The sequence below is a fragment of the Pleurodeles waltl genome, chromosome 10 (genome assembly GCF_031143425.1).
Source record: "Pleurodeles waltl isolate 20211129_DDA chromosome 10, aPleWal1.hap1.20221129, whole genome shotgun sequence".
NCBI lineage: Eukaryota > Metazoa > Chordata > Amphibia > Caudata > Salamandridae > Pleurodeles > Pleurodeles waltl.
This window is the reverse complement of record NC_090449.1, coordinates 674,733,762-674,757,321: the sequence shown is the minus strand read 5'-3', so window position 1 is coordinate 674,757,321 and position 23,560 is coordinate 674,733,762. Positions and strand designations below refer to the sequence as shown.

The following is a 23,560-nucleotide window of genomic DNA, read 5'->3' as shown; positions in this document are numbered from 1 at the left end:
CTACTGCCCCCAGACCTAAACCCCCCCCTAAATTCAGTATTTAGGGGCGACCCTGAACCCAGGAAATCCGATTCCTGCAACCTACAACAAGGAGGACTGCTGACCTGAAAGCCCCGCAGAGACAACAGAGTCAACAACTGGCTTGGCCCAAGCCCTACCGGCCTGTCTCCAGACTCAAAGAACCTGCACAGCGACGCATCCAGCAGGACCAGCGACCTCTGAGGACTGACCTGCACCTAAAGGACCAAGAACCTACTGAGGACAGCTGCTCTGTCCAGAAACAGCAACAAAACAGCAACTTTAAAGAGACACTCACTTCCTGCCAGAAGCGTGAGTCTTCACACTCTGTACCCGACGCCCCCCGGCTCGAGTTCAGGACAACCAACACCGCAGAGAAAACTCCCACGCGACTCCAACGACGTGGACGCCCCGAGTCGTTCTCCCTGCACCTCCACAGCGACGCCTGCAGAGAGGATCCAGAGGCTCCCCCTGACCTCGACTGCCTGGTAACAAAGGAACCCGACGCCTGGACCAAGCACTGCACCTACAGCCCGCTGAACGGAGAGGAACCACCTACCAGTGCAGGAGTGATCAGCAGGCGGCCCTCATCCTAGCTGAGTTGTTGGCTGGCCAGAGAAGCCCCTCTGTACCCTGCCTGCATCGCCAGAGTGACCCCCGGGTCCCTCCATTGCTTTCAGCGCAAAACCTGACACCTACTTTGCACACTGCCCCCGGCCACCCCTGTGCCGCTGAGGGTGTGTTTTGTGTGCTTGTGTGTGTGTGTGTGTATGTGTGTGTGTGTGCGTGTGTGTCCCCAGTGCTCTACAAAACCCCTGGTCTGCTCCCCGAGGACGCAGGTACTTACCTGCTAGCAGACTGGAACCGACATAGGCCCTCCTTTGGCCTCTGCACCTGACCGGCCCTGTGTTGGTGGTGCTGTGGCTTTGGGGTTACCTTGAACTCCCATTGGTGGGCTGCCTATGCCCAGAAGACTGACTGTGTAAGTGCTTCACTTACCTGAGAAACTAACATTTACTTACCTCCCCCAGGAACTGTTGATTTTTGCAGTGTCCGCTTTTAAAATAGCTATTTGCCATTTTAACCAAAACTGTGTGTACTACTGTTTTAAATCAATGATATATACTTACTTGTATGAAGTACCTTGCATTTTATGTACTTCTCAAATTTGAATATTGTAGTTCTAAAAAAAATAAAAATTAAAATTAAAAAAAATAAGAAGATATGTTTCTATATAAAACCTATTGGCCTGGAGTTAAGTCTTTGAGTAGGTGTTCCTCATTTATTGCCTGTGTGTGTGTGTACAACAAATGCTTAACTCTACCCTCTGATAAGCCTACTGCTCGACCACACTACCACAAAATAGAGCATTAGTATTATCTAATTTTGCCACAATCAACCTCTAAAGGGAACCCTTGGATTCTGTACACACTATCTCTAACTTTGAGATTGTATATACAGAGACAACTTTCTACACACATTGTCTCGGTTTTCTAGATGCTCCCTTCCCTGATACCTAAAATCTTTTTTCCAAACCTTGATAGTCTGCAGAGCACACTGATTAGGGCAGTTTGATTGAGTATGTTGAAGTTGCTTTACTAGAGAAGATCTGGAATGCTTCTGTTTCACATCTCATTTCCAGGACGTCCCTGAATGGCTTGTCTGTACACCTAACAGAGAAATTTACTTCATGAATGTTACGGTTGCATGGAGCTTAGATAGCAGTTCCTTACCCCAATCAAGGCAACAGGGGGAATATGGAATCAAGTGACCCTGATGTTCCATATTGTGGGAGAGTGATACATTTGTCTTACAATGGACACCCTCCTTCGAGTTTGTACTACTCTGGGTCATTAACAACACAAGCTGTATGGAAAGGCCGTAGAGGCTGGCTGGATGGAGCAGGTGTATGCCCTGATGGAAGGCATTTACAGTGACAATAGACTGAGTACCTTAAATGAAATCCTGTTGATGGCCAAGTTGTTAGGACAATGGATAACACATGGCAGGGTTTCCTGGCAGACCTCCAGAGTCTGCCACAGTAAGGGAGATTGTGTCACTAGAACAAGAGGGCGAGCTCTGGCCTTACTATAATAAAGCTTTGCTGAGAGATAAACCCACCCTTTTCTTGGGAGTTAATAAAAAATGAAAGAGATACTACCTCATCCAGCTCACTTATGCGGAATGGAAAAGTATAATAGCATTTAATACAGAGGCCAGGAGTAGCCCTCGATTTTGCCTCACCCAGGTTAAATGTATACATAGCGCTTACCTTTCCCCCCAAACCCTTAACTCTGTATATCCAACACTTAAATAGTGAACTGTACTAGATGTGGGACAGGGGAAGAATCTGACCTCCTTCACTTGATTTGGTCATTCAGGGTAAAGAGAGAGTACTGACAGAGGGTGGTGCTACACCAGCAGTCAGCTGTAGAAGACATAAACAAAATAGACCAATATCATTGTAAACTTGAGCTCCACCCTGATCCAACAAAAAAACTGTAAATAAAGTACTGTGGAGGGTCTGGGCCTCGTACTTGCTGAATTGAGGATCACTATTCATGGACTGCAGGAAGAGTGCCCTGTTTATGACCTTTAAGACCTTACTGAATGGGGATGATTGCAGAAGAGATCCATGGTTAGAACAGACAATAATTTGGCAGAAGATCTGGTTGATTGGAAGGTGGTATCTCACACATTTTAGCCTTGCTACAGATATAAACAGGCCACAGTCTTCCCATTCCACCCTTACCACCGACCTTCAGAGCTTCATGTTTATATAGGAAGCCATACTATCTACACAGGAGTCTTTATGTGCTTTGCAGTCAGCCAGAGATGAGAGACGGCTGCATGTGGCAACTGTACTGCAACCTGTGGTTATGGACTTGTCGCCTTCTCTCACCCTATTTGAACTGCTTGATTGGTTAATTTTCTTTCTCCTTCTGCCTTCCCTTTTGTATCTCCTATGGATTTCATGTTTGTGCTTGTCCTTGCTATTTCTTATTACGGAAGAAGACATAACTATTCAAACGTACTGTTCTGCAGAACACTTGTGCTGTTGACATGTATTTTTTTTTTTAATTGCACAGATTTGGGTTCACAGCGCCCACAATGCAAGTGGATATTTCACAATCTATGGCGATGAATCTCTGCAGTCTGATCACTTCAACTCAAGGCTCAGCTTTGGAGATACCCAGACAATATGGGCGCGAACTGGCTATCTGGGGTTCTTAAGGAGAACAGAACTCACAGATGCGAATGGAGGTGAGAACAATGTGTTGTTTATATAATTTAATGTAGGAACTGTTGTGATTAGGGAAGATGTATCCATCTGCTATGAATGTTAATACAGTTACTCTTTAGGTATTTATTTTGCACAATATCGAAACATTGTTTGCAAAAAGTGTTTTAGTGCTATTGCGTTAAAACCGTGACTCGTACTGTAAACCAAGACTTGTTTCCGTTGGTCTCCTTTGTTGTACGATTTTCCTTATATCTGTTCATTTTCATGTGTATTTAAAAAAATAAATAAATCATTAACATTTGTATTGAGTTTTCGTGTATATAGCACAACATTAAACTGTAAAGGTGTTATGTAGCACTGACTCTAACTTCAGTTCTTGTAGATATGATTCTCAGTTCATTTACTTGTTTAATTTGGTTTTGCCTTCCTGCTCCAGGCCTGAGGGTCTCATCCCGCTAAACCCTAGACATGCATAAAAACCCAGCTTGGTGTTTACTTCCCTTTAAGCTGGTATGCTTCGTATCCCCTGCCAAGCCAGCAAACGCCATTACTTTGAGCCTCTGAGTCAGTACCAGGATCCTGCCTATGTTTTCACTGAAACGACTGATTCAGACAGGTCACTAGCCTTAGTGTTATTTTGTTGCATGGTAGTCTTATTTTTCATCACACATTGCCAGTCATCAGCTCTACAAGATCTGCATGATCCAGCACTCTTCCCCTCCTATATTTAGTCTTTGATGACCCTGGAGAATCTCTGCTTGGTGGGCTCAATTGGTTGAGTTCCTCAGTAGGGATGGAAGGTCTCTAGGACACACTCCATTTCCTCACCCCCACTTTCCATTTCAGCATCTTTGCTAGCTATGCTAATTCCCTTTTACACACATATTATACACCAAATCCTCAGAATACTGCTCATGGACTCAGAACAAGTGTTTGAAACTGAAATTATATCATCAATTGTGGTGCCAAGTGGTCAACGAGAAATCTTAAAGATGAGTACAAGTGTTTGTGAAGTCCCCTTATGCCTACATTCATATTAATGTAATATGTAATTTTCTCAAACTTAGTTTTGTGTTGGTGTGCTACGTGGTTTTATCTTAGTGTGCTGGCAAAACTACAGTTTATAGAACTGAGCTATAGTGTCTAGAACCTTATTATTTGTATTTATTTAGTTTTATGCTGCATACCACAGACTGGGCAATATTGTGATGAGATGGTACTCACAGCAACACTGATAATGTTTGATCTCTTCCGAAATAGGTGCAACACTGTGCAGAGAGTTATGGATAATAGTTAAGATCTTAAAATCCACTCTTGCTTTTGTTAGTAAGCAAAGTAGGGCCAACTGCAAATATGTGACTGTGTTTTGCTTGTGTGCACAATATAAGCTGAACTGTAGTTTGCTATTCAGGACACACTGAAGGTGTGTTTGTTGATAAATGGGGGTTCTCCCTAAGAAGGCATTGTTGTAGTAGAGTTTAGAATTAATTAGGGCCCCATCAACCAGTGGGCAGTGATCACAGAAAGTATGGCTATATTGATCTTCCAAAATTTGAGCCAGTCCCTGACCCCTCTGTTGATAGGAGGACCTAACGTTTTCCTCATCCCACTGGACTCCCATGGTGTTTCACTATATTTTAATACTTCAGTAGAGTGGTCTTGCTTGAAAGGCAAGAGGAGATGTTTAGAGCACAAGCCCATCACCTCTTTTCCTTTGTTCAAATTGAGCCCATTAATTCTTGCCCAGTGTTTCATCTTGATCAGAGTCAAACTAAATTTAACTAAAGAATCCGATGTGTTAGTTACCTCAATTACATGTTGACTTGCTAAGAATGAAATTGTGTATGAGATGGACTAAGAGCCACGGTTCATATTGAATTGAGTGGATGAAAGTAAGGGTTCCTGGGTACACCTTGGTAAAATGGAAGGAACCAAGCTTACCTGATTTGGTGCAGCTCTTCAAAAAAGAGTCTAGCCATCTCACTGTTGGTACAGTGCCTTCCAACACCACCTCAGATCATTTCAACTGTAGGTGGGTGATAAACAGTGTTTAGTGCAACCTACAGATGTCAGCAAAAGGGATAATTTCCTCTGATCTGCAGAGGTCAGTAAATCTCCCCAGACTTCTTCTACCAGTGCACTATCAACCCTGTGTCTTGGGTGCAAGCCTGGCTAGTAAAAGTCAAAAATGTCAAATCTTTGATCCTAAGAGGGCTTTTTAAAGTAATTGTGTCATTGCCTTTTTGAGAGTGGCTGGAACACCAAAGGATAAAGAAATATTGTGGACCTTAGGCACAATAGGAAGAAGTGACAATCAAATGGGTTTTGATTGCAAATGTTCTCAGGGAATCTTCTTGTCTGCAGTTAAACGTTGGGGTTTTCAGACTCTCAGTGCATTCAATGACATGACAGAAAAGACTTGCAGCATTTGTACTGTATGGGTGGGTTAAAGCCCTTTTCCAAAGGGGCTCCTTGGGATTATATATAGAGAGTTGTGATATTTTCACATATTGTGGATAAAAAGGGAATTTAATGCTTTGGATCCTACGTGCTAACCGTCTTCAATTAGAATACTGAGCAACACAGAAAGTGCTTAACCTTCAGAAAAATCTCTCTGTGCCACAACAATTGTATTAGAGAAGATGTTTTTCTTTGACTCAGACATTGTATTTCTTTTGGTGGTAAAAAAACTTGCCCCAAAAACAGGTATGGTACTACAGAGGGAAAGGCATTGGAAAGAGGCTTTGAATTTACTTAATTATTATAATTTTTGGCATTCCGTCTTCTCTTATTCCCAACTTGCTACAAACTGATTTCCTAGTCGACATACATTTGCATTATGGTTTAGCAAATGACCATATTAAGCATGAAGAAGAAAACAAAAACAAAATTACGCTCTCATAATCACAATGCTAGTGGCAACTACTGTGTACCAACAGGAAGTACATCTCTGCACATAATGGTGTCCTCTCACTATTTCAGTTCTATACTATTGCTTTGACTTCGCCTAACTTTTAAAGTTAGTGTTTTTAATATTACATTATATAATTATATACTTAATATTTACATTGAATTAGATGGAAGGTTATTTCTTCTAATTGAAATACATTTTATGTAATTAATAGTAATATGTCCAGATACATAATATGCATAGGTTTAAGCTTAGTGATATGGTAAATGTTGAGGTTCCCACTGTTACTTTTATTTTGCTTAGTAAGAAACTTTTATCTTTGTTATAGTTAGGGCTCCCAGTTTTATTTTAATTGAATTAATAGCACTAAATATGTTCCATTTATTATTGTTAGGATCCACTATTTTGTTGTTTTGAATTTAATTTCTTAATGTTGCTGTGATTATGCAATTTACATATGTTAGAGTTCTCTATGTTCATAATTAAATTTCATGTACTCTGACGTAATGTCATATTTAATTACAATTAAACACATTAACTCATTATATAATTAAACGATTTAAGGCTATTCTGTTTTTTTTAATTTAATGCATACTAGATTAAAATGCATTTCAGTTACTAAATATATGATGGTAGGTCTGAGGTCTGATGTAAAGGCCATCTTAATTTTTATATTAAGGATCAAAGCTTAATATGTTGTAATAATGGTATGTAGAATATAGTGGTGGACAAAGTACTAACCTACAATTGATTCTGCTTGTCAAGTAGTGTCCAAGGAAAAAAACTGGGTTGCAGAACAGCAATCTTCAGTATCAACTTTGAAAGAGAGGTTTATTGAATATTTTAATTTCTATTAGTCTTCTAAACACGGTCATACCTGGATTCACTGTGCCACACTGCACCACTCATCATTTCAAAGGATTTCATTCAAACATTAGACCTGATTTAGCAACAACTGTAAAAAGAAATCTGCTTAAGAAATACTTTTTTAGGTTTTTGCCACCAGTCATTCCAGCATTCCTTCTGTTATGCTTAGTTATGCCATATGGCACAATATCTACAATATGAGCAAGGGACAAGCCTGATCAGGTTTGGCTCTGCAATACAAATAATACACAGAACTAAATAATAAAGAATGTCCAGAGGAGAGACGAGCTATTCAGTAGCCATTCTGCACTGAAGAGAACAAGCTTAGGGTTGATAGTTAAGCAATTCACATATACTGTATGATGGTTGATATGGGATTTGGAAGAGCTTTTAAAGGTGTCTAACAGTCAAGATGTGCAGTAATCACAGCTCAGTGTGTAATGAGTACAGTGTTTGAGAATTGTCAATGTGGAAATGCGTAGAGAAGGAAAAGTATTTTAGAAATTACAGTGATTGCTGACATAAAAAAATGTATTTCTTCCATTGTAGAGCGACATGATGCCCTTTATGTCGTGGGTGCTTTGGATGAAGCAATGGAGTTACGAGGAATGAGATATCATCCAATTGATATTGAAACATCTGTGATCAGATCGCATAAGAGCGTTACAGAGTGGTGAGTACTGTGTGCAGGCAGCAGCGTATTCTGTCTCGTCCTTAAATCTCAAAGTTAAACATGATGAAAAACATTGTTAGGGCAAAATAGAGGGTAAAAATACTCTGCCATACCAATGCACTCACCAGGGGCTGTGTCATTCATTACCCTTCTAAGAACTGAGTTATTTTCTAAAATGTGTAGCTCTCCACTCCTATTTAGGACACTTCCAATCACTTTATCCTATGACCACTTACCCCAAGAAATACCAAATTAAGTTTTTTTCCTGCCCCAGTCAGATCTTCCCAAAGCTATCTTTTTTTAATAAGAAAGTGCTGAGTACAATTTTTTATTATCTTTTCTCTAGCTATTTGCTTTCATGCTCAGTCTTTAGAGCCAGACCGTGTATATAAATCCTACACCAGAAAAGAGCACAAAATCGGATGCTTCTTTAGTGTTCACTTTATGGTTTAAATCTGTTTTATTATATGGTGCACAGGTATAGAAACAGTACAGATCATCCCACATCTAGATCCACAGACCAATGGGGCAAAGAAGACACCAAACCCAAAGGACATAAGTTGGAAGACAGGCGACAGTCACAAGGGGGAATATACAGGAGGAGAACATAGGGGAGCTACGGTAGTGTAGTCTAAAATTCGCAGCAACTGATGGGACGATATATAGTTGGATGTATAAGAACAGTGTTCGAGTCAGGGATTAGCTACCGCACCTCTGAGGAGTCCCATTCCTCCTGGTGTGGCGTAGTACTCTTAAATATCTCGGGCAAGACAGTACTCAAAACTCCTGATAGAGGAAGTGTATGCAGGGCCCACATGTCATATCAAATCGGGGAGCCTAGGGTCCACCACTGTAGTTAGTTTTTCCATACCCAGGAGATCCCAGAGTTTGTGAAGCTAGTCCAGTTTTGTCAGGACAGAATCAGTTCCCCACTTAGCTAATATTGTTTGTTTTGAGAGCAATGTTTTTTTCCTACAGCGTTTTCAGGGAGTAAGTTAGCACATTTGGCTGGGAAAGTGTTGTATGTCTGTGTACCTCTGACCAAAAGGACTTTAGTTTGGGACGCTGCTAGAGGTTGCGTGTTAATGTTCCATGCTATCCACAGTTCCCCCAGCAACTGGCATCACATCCCGGCTTTCATATTTCAAGCCTCGCAGGTATGTAGTGCCAGTAGAGTACAATTTTCATAAGGTTTTCTTGACCACTAGCACTACAAGCAGAAGTACATGTTTGATGCAAGATGTCTGCCCACTCCTTAGGGTTTAAGGAGCATCCGCACTCCAGCTCCCATCGCCACTGTGCGGAGTATGGGACCTTACATGTGGATGTGTAAAGAAATGCATATTTGTCTGACAGGAACTTTTTATCTGTTTTGCGAGTGAGGAGCCATCGTTCTAATGGAGTGAACAGGCGACTGGCGTGTGACTTGATATGAGGTTGTGTGACACAGTGTCAAAAAGCTAGTTATCCAGTATTGGATCTTTCATAAATTCAGATGCTTGAATCATCCCCGTCATCGAAGTGGGAGTCCCACCGTACATGAAAAGCAATAATCAACAAACAAAAATGTTTTCCCTATAGGCTATAATGGTAACCCATATCACTCATATAGCCTAAGTCCTTCTGTGAAAAGGACCCAAACCTGGCTGCTGGACAATCAGGCACCAGCACCCTCTAGAACACTCTCCAGAGAGGCTCTTTCCCTCATATTTTCTACCGCACGTCTTGTGAAGGGAGTCTCCCTGAGCTCTGCTCAGTTTTTTCAACTTCTTCAGAAGATTTTCTCTCAAAAAACCTCTAAAGGATGTCAGATTCTTCTAGAAAAGGCCTTTTCCGCCCTTGTAAGACCTGTGGCAAGAAAAGTCTCCATGTGGATGATCCACATAAAGACTGCTTATACTGCCTGTATCCAGAACACCAGATGAAAGACTGCAAGATATGCCATACTTTCTCTACAAAAACCCTCAGGGACCGTGAGGGTAGACTCTTAACATGGCTACAGGCGAAATCCTGTACTTCAGGTGAGGAGAGTGAGTCAGAAAGGCCACATAAAAGGTCCAAATCTTAGGACATGAGTCAGGCTAAAAGATGCAGAAAGCGGCAAAAAATGCATCATAAGGAAGGTGCAAAAGGCTTACAGGGCTCATTTCATCTGAGCCATACTCTCCTCGATGAAAGGAGTCGTCGTCTCACCGTTCTCCTTCGTCTGAGCCTTCTACCTCTAGAAAGGTATGTATCAAAATCAAGTCGACAACGACACCACAGTCGACGACAGTGACGACGATGTTCACATCTACCGTCTCCACCACCTCGTCGACTAGACCGTCGTCGGCGATGACTACGTCGACGTCTGTGGTAAAGGCTCCTATTACTTCTGTCAAACCACAGTCGGCGAAGCCTCCAGAAAAGACTGCATCACTGAAGTCAACGTTGACGCCTTCGTCGACGAGAACATAGTCATTGACGACATCGTCTATGAAAGCCCCGTCGACTGCAACACCGCCGATGAGAGCTCTGTCGGCTGCATCACTATCGATGAGGCCGTCGTCGACGAGACCACCGTCAACGAGACCACCATCGACCACACCACCGTCGACGAGACCGTAGTTGATGGAAAGATCATCCACTATAGCAGTGCCGTTGTCGACACCATTGACAATGCCAATAGTGGCTGTGAGTCAAATGGACGTTATTCCTACTTCTTCTGGGTCTCCTGATCTTCGAGCCACAGTTAAAATCACAGCAATGTCCAGATCGACAATCTATCCTAGGGATACTTCACCAAGTAAGGTGTCAACTTTGCTACCTAGTCATCTGCTGGACTGGGAAGAGTCGGATGAGGGTCCATTTGGAGATGCGCACCCCCCATCCCAGTTGCATGTCAAATACCAGGAAGAGGATGATGATGATGAGTATGATCAATATCAGCCTTATTACTCTCATCATGGGCACTATTATCAACCTCCGTGTCAATCAAGAGACACCGGCCAGATGCCTGCCTCCTTGATCCAGGACTTGCAGTCATTGTTGCATGATTATGGGGGGAGGTTCCCAGCTACAGCAGAGGAACAACCGCCTCCTCCAACTTCTCCTGTTACACCAAGGAACGTACCTCCACCTACTCCTAGGATGACTCTGCATTCTGTGTTAGTCGCTCCCCCTGGAGATGACGTTTCGACATCTGGGGAAGAGGAAGAAGGTGGTGAAATATCAACACCACAGCATTCTAGTGAGGAATGGGATGACTATCTGACCCCTACTCCTTCACCACCACCACCTCCTCGCCCTTCAGATTCTCCACCGGAGGATATAGGTGGTTTTCACAATTTAATGGATAGGGTGGCCACACGTTTCCACTTGCCAACATCGGTCTCGCAGTCTGAATGCTTCCTCCATGACTTTAAAGAACAAGCAAGGAAGTCTGTGAGGGCCATCCCTATCATTGACTTCATATGGAGCGAGGGGATCAAATCATGCACAACCCGGCAACAGTTCCACCAGTGCCACAGAAACTCGACAAGAAATATAAGGCAACTCAGGACTCTCCGGCATGTTTGACTGGTCATCCAAAACCAGATTCATCATCTCAAGCGGCTCAAAGGCGTTCCAAGAACCCGTCAGCGCCTATATCTACTCCTCTGGATAGAGAAGGAAGGAGATTAGATAATGTGGGCAAGAGATTCTCGTCCATGTCAGCCATAACTGTTCGGGCAGCAAATTCCCTAGCGATTTTGGGACGATATGATCGACAAATGTGGTCAGATATGTAGGCTTTCATGGACCTCATCCCAGAAAGCAAACAAGCAGAGGCACGAAAGATCCCCCAAGAAGAAGAGCGTACGTCTGAAGAGATAATTGACTGCGCCCTAGATATAGCCTCCACCGGCTTTCGTCAATTGGCGGGAGCTGCGGTATTACGCTGTCAGGGTTGGGTAAACGCCACCTCTTTCAGACCGGAGGTGCAGTCCAGAATTCTTGCCATGCCGTAAGACAGAGAATCTCTTTTCGGCAAGCATTTAGATGACGCATTGCAGGCCATCAAGGCAGACACAGATACTGCTCGGTCCCTAGGTACTTTGCAGTACCGGAAGCAGCCCTTTCGGGGTGCAAGAGGAAGGGGATTTACCACATTTCGAGGTTCCTACCACAGGCAGTATCAATAGCCTCAATATAGACCGACCTATCAGCAGCAGTATAGACAACCACCACTGCCTCATATGCCAGACAGGGAGGAAGGAGAAAACAGAGTTCCCAAACCCGGGATCAACCTAGAAAACAATTATCATTATCACGCACCGGCTATCTCTCCCCACTATTTACAGAACCACCAAGTTGGAGCAAACATCTCCAATTACCTCCAGAATTGGAAAAGCATAACATCAGACAAATGGGTGCTGGATATAGTGGCACAAGGTCATACCTTTAGAATTTATACAAAAACTACAGCACCATCTGCCAGGAAGATCCAAACCGTTCCATCTTCGCTTGCTTCAGCAGGAGGTGTTCCTGATGCTCGCCAAGGGAGCGATAGAGGAGGTTCCGGTTCAGCAAAGAGGACTCAGGTTCTATTCCCGGTTCTTTCTAATAAAGAAGAGGTCAGAGGAATCGAGACTGACGACCCTAGATCTCAGGAAACTGAACAAGTTCCTTCAGAAGCAATCCTTTCGGATAATCACGCTGTGGGATATCCTACACCTTTTGAAACCTGGAGACTTTATGACAACAATGGATCTCCAGGATGCTTATTTCCACATACTGATACATCAAAAACAACACAAGTATCTCTGCTTTTCTGTGGCCGGTGCCCATTATCAATTCAAAGTTCTCCCATTCGGACTGAAGTCAGCTCCACAAATTTTCACAAAATGTCTTCCCCAAGTCGCAGGTTTTCTCCACAACGGGTTTTCAGGTGTTTCCATACCTGGACGAGTGGATGATAAAAGCTTCTTCATCACCACATGCATCCAAAGCTACTCAAGCCTGCCTAGAATTATTTCACAGTTTGGGACTAGCAGTAAATTTCCAGAAGTCAGTCATCCTTCCCACATGCAGGATAGTCTTCTTGGGTGCAGAACTCGACACCATTGAAAACAAGGCATGCCTCACTTTGGCACGGCAGCAGAAACTAACCAACTTGGCTGTCAGTATTTTCAGAAAAAGGTCCGTTTCAGTATGACTGTTCAAGTCGCTCCTAGGTATGATTTCCTCAGCCATCGTCCTCGTTCATATAGCAAGGTTGAGAATGAGACCTTTGCAGGAGGAGTTACAGCTCCAATGGACCCAGTTGCAAGGATCCTTCGTGGATTCAATAAGTGTTACACCAAGAATGCTGGAGGCTTTGCGATCGTAGTCTCAGGTCAGCCATCTCTCTCAAGGGCTCACCTTTCTAACGGCAATAACAGATTTTATCATCACGACAGACGCTTCATTGGAAGGCTGGGGAGGCCATTTACAGGACGTGCGCATTAAGGGAAGATGGTCAGATACGCAGAAAGGAATGCACATAAATCTGTTGGAATTAAAGGCGATCCATCTCACGCTCAAAGCGTTTCTTCCACACATTGCAGCGTCGTCAGTGTTGGTCTGGACAGACAACACAACAAGCATGTTCTATATCAACAAGCAGGGAGGAACAAGATCCCTCCCCCTCTCAAGGGAAGCTTAATCTTTTTGGGATTGGCTCACGCTGCACAACATTTGCCTCATGGTGGAGCACCTGCCATGCATCAAGAACGTCCTGGCGGACTCTCTCAGCAGGACGGACGACAACTGCCACGAGTGGGAACTCAACCACAAGGTACTGGACGGCGTTTTCCAATGCTGGGGACGACCGACCCTAGATTTGTTTGCCACCAGTCAGAACGCCAAATGCCTATTCTACGCCAGTCGGTACACACTCCCGGGGTCGTGGGGAAATGCTCTTGGATGGGATGGTCCAGGATCTTTTCGTACGCTTTCCCCCCATCCCATTGATCCCCAGACTCCTGAAGAAGATGAAGTCGGAGGGCTGCAGGATCATACTTAAAGCGCCCAGGTGGCCCAGACAGTATTGGTACACGGAGCTCCTACTCCTGTCCGTTGCCAATCCCATGCGCCTTCCCTGCAACCACGACCTTCTCACGAAGACTCAGGGTCATATTCTTCATCCTGATCCAACATCTCTGCAATTGCACGCTTGGCTCCTGAGTTCCGTGAGTTCCAGGGTATGAACATTGACCAAGAATGCAGACGGATTTTATCTAGGGCATGACCGGACAGTACAAATAAGACGTACAAGCACAAATGGAAGAGATTTTGTGTCTGGTGCTCACAGAACGAGTTCCATCCTTAACAGATTAACCCAGAACAAATTCTCTTGTATCTTCTCACCCTCCCAAAGGCTGGGTTATGCCACGCATCAGTTAAGATCCATTTGGCATCTATAGCCTCCTAAAGACGCTCTGTTGATATGCCCTCACTTGGCTCATCAAAGATTATTAAACAGTTCAGGAAAGGCCTCTTCGGTGCATCCTACTCCGCCAGAGTGGCATCTCAATGTAGTCCTGTCCCAGCTAATGAAAGATCAGTTCGAACCCATTCACAGAGTGGAACTCAAATACATCACATGGAAAGTGGCAACTCTGCTTGCTCTTACTTCCACCAGGAGAGTCAGCGATATACAGACCTTTACTATTAAGTAACCTTTTCTGTTTTTTTCAGATGACTTTGTCCTGCTCAGGACTAACCACAGCTACATTCCTAAAGTGCCCTCGTCATTTCACCTGAATGAGCCAGTAATACTAAGAACCTTTTTTCCCAAATCCGTCGACAATTGCAGAAAAGACTCTGCATTCCTTGGACATCAAGAGATGCCTCAAATTTTACCTTCAAAGTACCAAGCAGTTTAGGAAGACAGATCAGCTGTTGATCTTATGCTCATGGACGGCTAGGGGCAGGGGTAACTAAGACCACCATAGCCCGGTGGATTGCATCTACAATTCAGTTTTGCCACACGAAAGCAGGAAAACCGTTGACTAAGCACCCGAGAGCGCACTCCACGAGAGCACATCGGCTGCATTGTTCCAGGGCATTGCTCTGGATAAAATATATCAGGCTGTGACGTGGAAGACTACCCACTCCTTTACCCAGCACTACTGTTTGGAGTCATCACAAAGAACTGACTCTCTAGTTGAACAGGCTGTCTTGCATCATCTCTTTCACTAAGGTGAGATATTTCCCTTATTATGTAGAGACAATTCTATATGCAACAATATATATACTTGCTATGCAATATCGTTTCTGATTCTGTGATATATATATATATATATATATATATATATATATATATATATGTGTATTTGTTTATACTCATAATACAAGATTTATAAGCATGTTATTTGGTAATATGTTTTAGAAGATTTCAATGCTTGCACTCACCATGCACGGCGGGCATGACGTTTATTAAAGAGTACTGCCGACTATTCAGATTCAAGCATGTGAATTTATGAAAGATCCAATACTGGATAAGAAAACAAGTTACTTACTTGTAACTACAGTTATCCAGTATTGGTATCTTTCATAAATTCACATGCGACCCACCCTCCTCCCCTTAGACGGTTGCATTTCCTTCTCAGGTCATGGTCTACACTCTTGTGCTAGAAAATCAGAGGGAAAGAGCCTCTCTGGAGAGTGTTCTAGAGGGTGCTGGTGCTTGATTGGCCAGCAGCCAGGTTTGGGTCCTTTTCTCAAAAGGACTTAGGTTATATGAGTGATTTGGGTTACCATTATAGCCTATAGGGAAAAACATTTTGTTTGTCGATAATAGCTTTTCATGTACTGTGGGACTCCCACTTCGACGACGGGGATGATTCAAGCATGTGAATTTATAAAAGATACCAATACTGGATAACTGTAGTTACAGGTAAGTAACTTGTATGTTTTACTGCCAGTTTGCATTGGAAGGGAGAACAAAATCTGATTGGAGTTGTGCAAAATCTAAAATGTTATCAAGATCAAATAGGTCACCCATCCTCTTACAACCCGCAACCTGCCTTTGTGAGAATGATGTGTCGTGCAAGGCAGCAGGGAAGTCAGGGTTCCTAAGAATCTGTGTTTAAGGTGAAATGCGAGAGGCTAGTTTCTTTGTGAGTTGTACTTAGTCCAAAGTGCCCACTATCGCCCTGAGTACAGGAGAGATATATACCTCCCTTGGCCTATGTGGTTTAGGGAGCTAAGGTATCTTACAAATGTGAATCTCCGCTAGCGCTTGATTGATAAATCACAAGTGTTTCTCTGTCTCCGCTCTGGCCCACTCCGCCAAGTATCTTAGTTGTGCTACCTGGTAATAGTGATTCAGATTGGGAATTCTCAGTTCAACCTCCTTCCAGGGCCCATAAGCCTGAGTCCTTGCCATTCAGGACCTCTTGCCATCCCAGATGTAATTCTCAGTTAAATGTTGCAGCTTCCCTAGAATGTGCAGCAGAGGTTGGAGTGGCATGTCTGCATCATGTAAAAGTACTCTGGGCAAGGGAGTCATTTTTACCACTGCCAGTCTTCTCATCCAGGAGAAAGAGCCTCTCTTCCAGGACTTTAGGTATGTTCGGGTTGCACCGGTTTCTCCTGCATACAGTGCTTTTGCAGACCTAAATAACCCCCCGTGTAGCCCAAATGAAGGGAAAAGGGAAGGTAAGTTGTTGACAATCCACTTGCAGGACTGTGAGTTCCAGTATTTGTGGCTTCTGGAGATTAACTTTAAAGCCGGAGACCCTGCCGAAAGTCTCCAGCTGCTCGGTTATCAAATGTAGAAGTGTGATGTAAAAGGGTGAGTGAGCGATATCATGACATCATCTGCATACAATGCCAGTTTATGTTCCCTGCTTCCCATAGGGATGCCTGTTATCAGTGGACTACCTTGTATCCTCTCTGCTATTGGCCCAATATATAAAGCAAAACGAAGAGGGGACGGGGCATCCCTGCCTGGTACCAAGTTCAAGAGGCCGCAGAAGTACTCAATTTAGTCTAATCTGCACCTTGGGACCAGCATAGCTACACCAAACCCATTTGTGGAACTGTGGGCCGAGTTCACTCTCGACTAATACTGACTTCAAGTAGGGCCAGTGTGGACGGTCAAATGCTTTCTCAGTGTTGACTGAAAGTAGCAGCCAAGGTATTAGAGAGTGATGAGTTTGGTCTATTAGGTGTCAGAGGTGCTTAGTGTTGTCCTTGTAGGCCCTCTCAGGGATGAAGCCAGCCTGGTCTTAGTGGACCAGTCCCTGCATATGTGGGGTTAGACAGGCTGTCAGGATGCTAATGAAGCTTTTGGCATCCACATTCAATAAAGAAATAGGGCAGTAGGAGGCACAGTGAACCGGGTATTTCCCAGGTTTAGGAATCACTGTAATTATGATGTTTCTCATTGCATATGTGAGGGTCCCAGTAGACCTGAAAGAATTATATAAATGGGGCAAGATGGGGGCCAGTATTGGTGCAAAGATCTTATTGAAGCCAGAGGGGTAGACATCTTGTCCAAGGGCCTTAACTGGCTGCAGCGGAGCTATGGCCGCCAGCACCTCCTCTGTATGGATATCTTTATCCATATGCGAGAATTCCTTATCTCTGAGACGTTCCATGGCAAGCAGGGAAATGTAAAGATTTGCTTCTCTACGAGATCCAGTGTTTCTGCCATGAACAGTGTGGCATAAAAGCACTTGAATTCCTGGGCAATTTGTGAGTCCTGACAAACTGTATCATCTTGCAACGTCTCAATCTCGGGACAATATGGAGTGCGTAATGTTATGGAAATGGCTCCTGATGGTCATTGGGGGCATATATCGTGGCTACGGTAAATGTGTAGGCGTGTATGACAATGTAAAGTGCAAGCAGTCTGCCTGACATCGCCGCCTGTCTGCATGATACAGCCAGGGAAATGAATGCCAAAAATTATTGCAATTCCAGCCCTTTTCCTCAGGACTGATCAGTTATCCTCACAGGAAGGATGGCACACGCCAGCATCCTGGATGTGCCTGAGATCTGGAAACACTCTCCGTCCTCAGTCCATCTGGTCTCGGCCTTCTATACTTTGAAAAAACAAGAGAGGAAAAGTTTAGAACCTCACTCTTCCTGCTGAAGTTTATTTATTAAAAAAATGCTGATTGCTTTAGGCCTGCTTTGAAAATAACACGTTGGGACTTGGCCACAATCCCAAGGTGCCAATTCAAAACAAGTCAGTTCCCTGCCGTCTGAGTACATTCTTATCAGCCTAAGCCCTTGGTGGGAAAAGAACACGAAGAATAAAAACATGAGCACAGTGCAACGTGGAAAACTACTTGCACCTTTTAACGTTGCAGTGGCTAATGCTAAAATAAGGTCAAAAGGCAAAATTAAGCTGGTGGTTTCTAATGTGACAGTGTAGTGCTAGGCTAAGTGCAACGTGGAGTCAGTGGTCAAAACTCACATATCATTACAGGCGGCGCATCTCATTGTCTCACATAGGCACAAAGCCTAGAACCGCTCTTACCTGTTCAAGGGTGCAAATTACATGTGTCTCGTTCCAGGCGAATATAAGACGGAAAGCTTGTCCACATCTATAGCGGATCCCTTTTTCTTGCAGGAAGGCTGAGGTCGATTTCAGCATTCTGCATTGAGGAAGAGTGAGTGGGGGAAGATTCCAACTTTCATGCCTTCGAAAGTAACTGCGGTTATGTCACGGATGGCTGCCATGATGATTTCTTTCTGGCGGTATGAGTGGAGGCATGTGACAATATCTTGAGGCTTGCCAGGAGTATTAGCAGGTCTGCTCGCTCTGTGGGTGCTATCCAGTGCAGTATCCTTGTCCTTCAGCTCCGGTACCACCTGTCTGAATAGTCGCACTACATACTCCTCCAATTTTCCCGAGTCTGCCTGTAAAGATGCACCTCTAATACAGATGCTGGAGCTATGCAATTTATTTTCCAGGCCTTCCAGGCAATAGTGAAAGTCTTCGTTCTTATCCCTTAGCTCCGTCGGTTCCCTTAGGTGTTATTTAGTTCATCCTCGCGCTGGTCTCCCGACCTCTCCAGCTTGTCCAGCTTCTGTCCCACCTCTCCCAGTTTCTTTCAGTGTTCCTTTACATCGGCTGCTCTTTTGAGGGCTGCAGTATCTTCGCTCAGCTTTGAAGAGCTGTTCCAAGAGCACGCATGCCAAAAATGATTGCAATTCCAGCCCTTTTCCTCAGGACTGAAGAAAGAAACTGACATTCAAACCAGCAGGAGCATAAGCAATGCCAGTTCCCCCTGAGGAGATGGATCTTTTGTTTAAGGCAAACATTACATTTGGAGTCCCTGAGCAAAGAAGGGATTTACGCTTCACAGGGGAGTTAAGGCCTCAGACACTGAGACTGAGTACTTTTATCATGTTATGGGGCCAGTTGTGGTGCTCAGTGTAGAAGGAGGAGCGGGTAAGTCTAGTGTTGTGTGCACTGTAGGTATCCCTAGTGTGGTCTTACAACTACATCAACACTGATGGAGGCGACTAAGAAGGGGCGGTCGGGGGTAGGAATGTGAGGGGTAGAACAACAATACAACAGTGTTTCCACTCCTGGGGCTCAAAATTTCATCCATGTTCATGGTGATCCAGCTTCTCCATAGTCATATGTGGGATGGGGGAATGACCAAGCTAAAACACTCATGCACTGACAGAAATCTCTGGAATGCGCTTCTTAGTCCAAAGAAGACTATTATTATTTTACTACGCAAGGTTCCTAAAAGGAGATTAGCATGCTGAAAGCACACATTCAAAAATGGTCACAGCAGTGAAATGAAAGAATATACAAATGATTCTCCACTGCAATATACACAGCAAAATATATGTATCTATATTATAATGCAAAGCAAATAATGAATTAAAAAATGTGCATCACCATGAGAAAAGGGCATCACTGCTTCATCTCCCTCCTATTCAGCATCAGATCGCCAGAATCGATTGAGGAGAGAGAGAGAGATCAGTTATCCTCACGGGAAGGATGGCACACACCAGCATCCTGGATGTGCCTGAGATCTGGAAACACTCTCCGTCCCCAGTCCATCTAGTCTCGGCCTTCTATACTTTGAACAAACAAGAGAGGATACTGCATAGGACACAGTAATGGTAATAGGCCTGTTAGTAGGCTGCAGGTGTGTCCGGGCACACTCCGCACACAAGTGTTTAACCTGGTGAGTCTCATGGGGGTCACCACAGCTCCTTCCCAGGTAGTGCCAAACAGTAAGGCAGACATTCAACTCCAGTGTCTGCACCAAGTACAGCGAGTAACTCCGCTCACTGGTAGTCTCGCGCGGAGAGCAGGCGGCAGCCCCAGCCGCAACAAGGCCCAGCACATCGATGTTTCCTTCGGGGCGACCAGCGTCTTACAACAGCGCGCACTGGGGATGGGATATGTGTTTGGCATTCCGACCTCCATAGGCACTCACCTACTGGGCTTCCGAGTCTTTTAGCGGCTCTGTTGGGGCCATCAACGCCAACTAGAGCACTCCGAGCACTGCTGGGCAGCCACCATCTATGGCTTCGTGTCCAGTACTGCAATGGTACTTTGCCCCAAAGAGAGGCCAACAAGATCATAGGTGGGGTGGGAGGGTTGTAATATCAAAACACGCTGTTTCATCTCTTTTTGTGCTTATTTTTGTAGAAGAAAGTAGCCAATTCCTTACATAAGGATTGAAATACATTGTTAGAACAAGTGTCTGCCCTGGAGGGTAGTTAATTCATTTAATTATGTAGGTATGATTTATTATTTAATTTATAACTTTGTGCATTTTTTTTTTTCTTTCTCTGAGACACTACGAATTCTAGTTGAATAATGATGATAAGCGTCCCCTGTGGCAGGTCTGTATATAATTACGGTTGCCTGGCACTCCAAGTTCTTGTCAGTATTATAAACGTGATGTCCGAAGCACAGATTATTACCCATAGAGAAAATCATTTGTAGGTAGAACATAGGAGCACAGTACTTCTTTCCTTCCTGCAGTAGATCTCCCTGAGGCTCGGGGAGCAGTTTAATTGCTTCTCAAGCAAACGCATTGTTCCTGATACTGTCCATGTGCTTCCCGAATAACCTGACATGGGGCAGTGATTTTATGTCCATCCTTTGGCCAAGTCTGCTAAATACATTACCCCACTTCTTGTTGTTTTTCTAGACTTTTAAAGATCAGGAGGAAATGGATGTCTTCCGCCTCCTCACTTGTGCCTTTTGGCCTGTATGGGTGGTTTCTGCTTCAGGGGCAGCTAGAGGTAATTCTGGGCCTATTTGCTATGTGCATGTAAGTTTACATTATCATCGTCAATCTTAGGTTTTCTTCTGTGGGTTTTCATGGAGATATAGAGGGTGCTCTGAAGCAGTCTATCATGCTCTTTATTTTTCAGGCTCGGCATATTGGAGCTTCTTCCAATTTTGCAATAGTTGAAAACTATTTCAAGGTAATTTTTGTTTTGAGCTTCAAATACTGCAGGGTGGATGTGTATTGGGCTTCTTTTGTCCATGGCTTATTTTTGTGTCACCATCGTAGCCATTCTGTGAAGCCTATAGGCTGGCAGCCAAAACGTTAGCTTCTTGTTTTGTCTTTTAGGTTATGCTAATAATTGCATGTTTGGACAAAGCTGAAGATGGGCGCAATGTTTCTGGACTCGTGTTAACTTTTCTGAATTGATTCTGGAAAATGGTGGCAAAACCTGTGGAGTGGCTTTTTATCTTTTGAACATTTACAATGTCATCTCCTGCAGACTAGGTGGACACGTTCATTTTTCTCTCTTGTTTCGGAGGCAGCTTCTGTGCAGTGTACAGCAACAGTCTAAGTCAGTAGTTGCATGCCTGATCTGGTCCATGGGCTCAGTGGTCCATAGGTAGCACTGACCTTAGAGTGGTGACTGAGGAGTCATTGCAAAGGCCTCAGATATCTGCAATTCCAACAGCAAAACCAGAGCTCTCTATGTATACGCCAGAGGAGATGTTGAATTTTGGCTTGTGTGGCCCCAACTAAACCATAGGGTCAGTCATTTACCTGTCACCACTAAACACTTAACTTTTCCACTAATGAAAAATCAGGTTCTCATACAAATAGAGGTGGAGAGAGAAGCTGTGCAGATCTCCCTGTTTCTTCCCTTTTTTTCAAGGTTTTAATGCTCTTCATACAGAACTAGCACAAAACATTGGATCAGCTTTAGAAACTGTGTGATGAACATCGTTGTTAAGGTGGCCTTTCCGAATAGCAGAGTTTGATAACTTTGTATGCTAGATTTCCCCCTCGGCCCACTTGAAACCCTGAATAATCCATCACTGAAGTGATGGTTGAGATGCTGTGTGATCTCACTAAGCTATAAGAAGTGGTGGGACAGCAAATAGTGCAGGGAGTGCCCAGAATGTCGTTGAGTGCCTAGTGGCCAGATTCTGATACAAGGTGGACAGTGCTGGTGATCTTGACCCCCAGCTCAACACTGAGAGAAGGTACTAGATTGTACCTAGAGAGTACATATTAGTATACAAGCAAACAGTAGCTCAATTTGCTTTTGACTCTTTGACCACTCTCAAAAAAATAGGTCGTCAATGTTAAGATTTTCAGCTTTGAATGGAATGGTAACAGTACACAGCTACATAGGTAATATTGTATAAATTGCATATTTTAAGGAAAATTGTCATTATTGTCATCCATGCATGAATCAGTAAGTGACAGTGTTGTAAAGCACCATATGTTTTATCAAATCTGTGCCAAGAAAGAAAAGGGAAGGGACTCCTTACAACAAATGACGATGTAGTCTGATTAAAAACTTCTACATTATTTTGAATTTTAAGGGTGGTCAGGTTGCAGGTGTAGCATCCATATGTTGCAAAGTAATTAACGACTTTTTTTCATATAATTTGTTTTCTATTGTGTTTTCTTCTTGTGGTCCCTTTGTTTATCTGTTAAGTGAAGAATATATTCATTCTAGGTAAGGCTTCTAGAAAAAGAATACACGAGGTATAGTAAGAAGCAGCTTTGCTTTGGGTTCTGTAAGTTTTTTAAGGTAGAATATGAGTAGGTTAAAAAAACAAAAATCACGAGAATTTGGGTTTCGTGGACGGCTCAGTGACATGTTCCTTGTTGTCTGGGTGCTCATTAACCCTGAAAATGTTTCCTCTTTCCCTTTCTAATGAACGTACCGTTTGGAAAATTACTTCAGATGTTAATTATTCATTGTAACACATACTTGGGAATTGACTAAGCTTGGGGTAATTTAGGATAGCTGCTGTTCCAAAGTAGTGTTGTGTTTTTAGGCTGTGAGTAGGGCGAAGAGCAGGCGAAGCATAGTTGTTTACAAGGAAGGGGTGGTGTCCGCCTCTGAGATGCAAAGCCAGGGGTGCAGGTTTTTGGCCGGTGACCTCAGTGGGTGGGAAGTGATGGAGGACTGTAATTTGTTTTGCATGGGAATGCTGTAATGTTGGAAAAATAATAAAGTACTTTATAAAAAAAAAAAAACTGAGAATTTGATGAAAAGAAATCACGCACAAAAAGTATTAACTTGCGTAGTGTTTTTTTCATGCATTATTGTTTTCCTCACATATCAACAAATATCGTAAGTTAGAGACAGAAGACGTTCTTTTACCCATCTAGCTGCAGCCCATTGGAATTCACTTCCCTTGGATATCCGCCTTACTGAGGACCATTCTAGATTGAGGAATGAAATGAAATCATGGCTTTTCCAGGGTAATGGCCCATTTACTGGAAGACTCCATCCCCAGTATTCATGACGACTCATTGTACGGCAGTATTAGCGCCATGATATCCCTCTGGGGATTAATATCCGCATTCCACAAATACTTATTCTGCTTTCTTAGGTGTTAAAAGTGGAGCTATTGAAATAGCTA

General features: G+C 43.6%; 1 protein-coding gene across 8 annotated transcripts in view; it reads left to right on the top strand.

The window, feature by feature from the left end:
- The window catches only part of DIP2C (disco interacting protein 2 homolog C), a 1,002,241-nt gene that overhangs the window by 975,523 nt on the left and 3,158 nt on the right, over positions 1-23,560 (top strand). For all 8 annotated transcript variants that reach the window (XM_069211176.1, XM_069211178.1, XM_069211177.1 and 5 more), the window contains 2 exons: positions 3,108-3,282; positions 7,590-7,713. In XM_069211176.1, the coding sequence (XP_069067277.1) occupies positions 3,108-3,282; positions 7,590-7,713 (299 nt within the window). The remainder of the gene's footprint in view (positions 1-3,107; positions 3,283-7,589; positions 7,714-23,560) is intronic.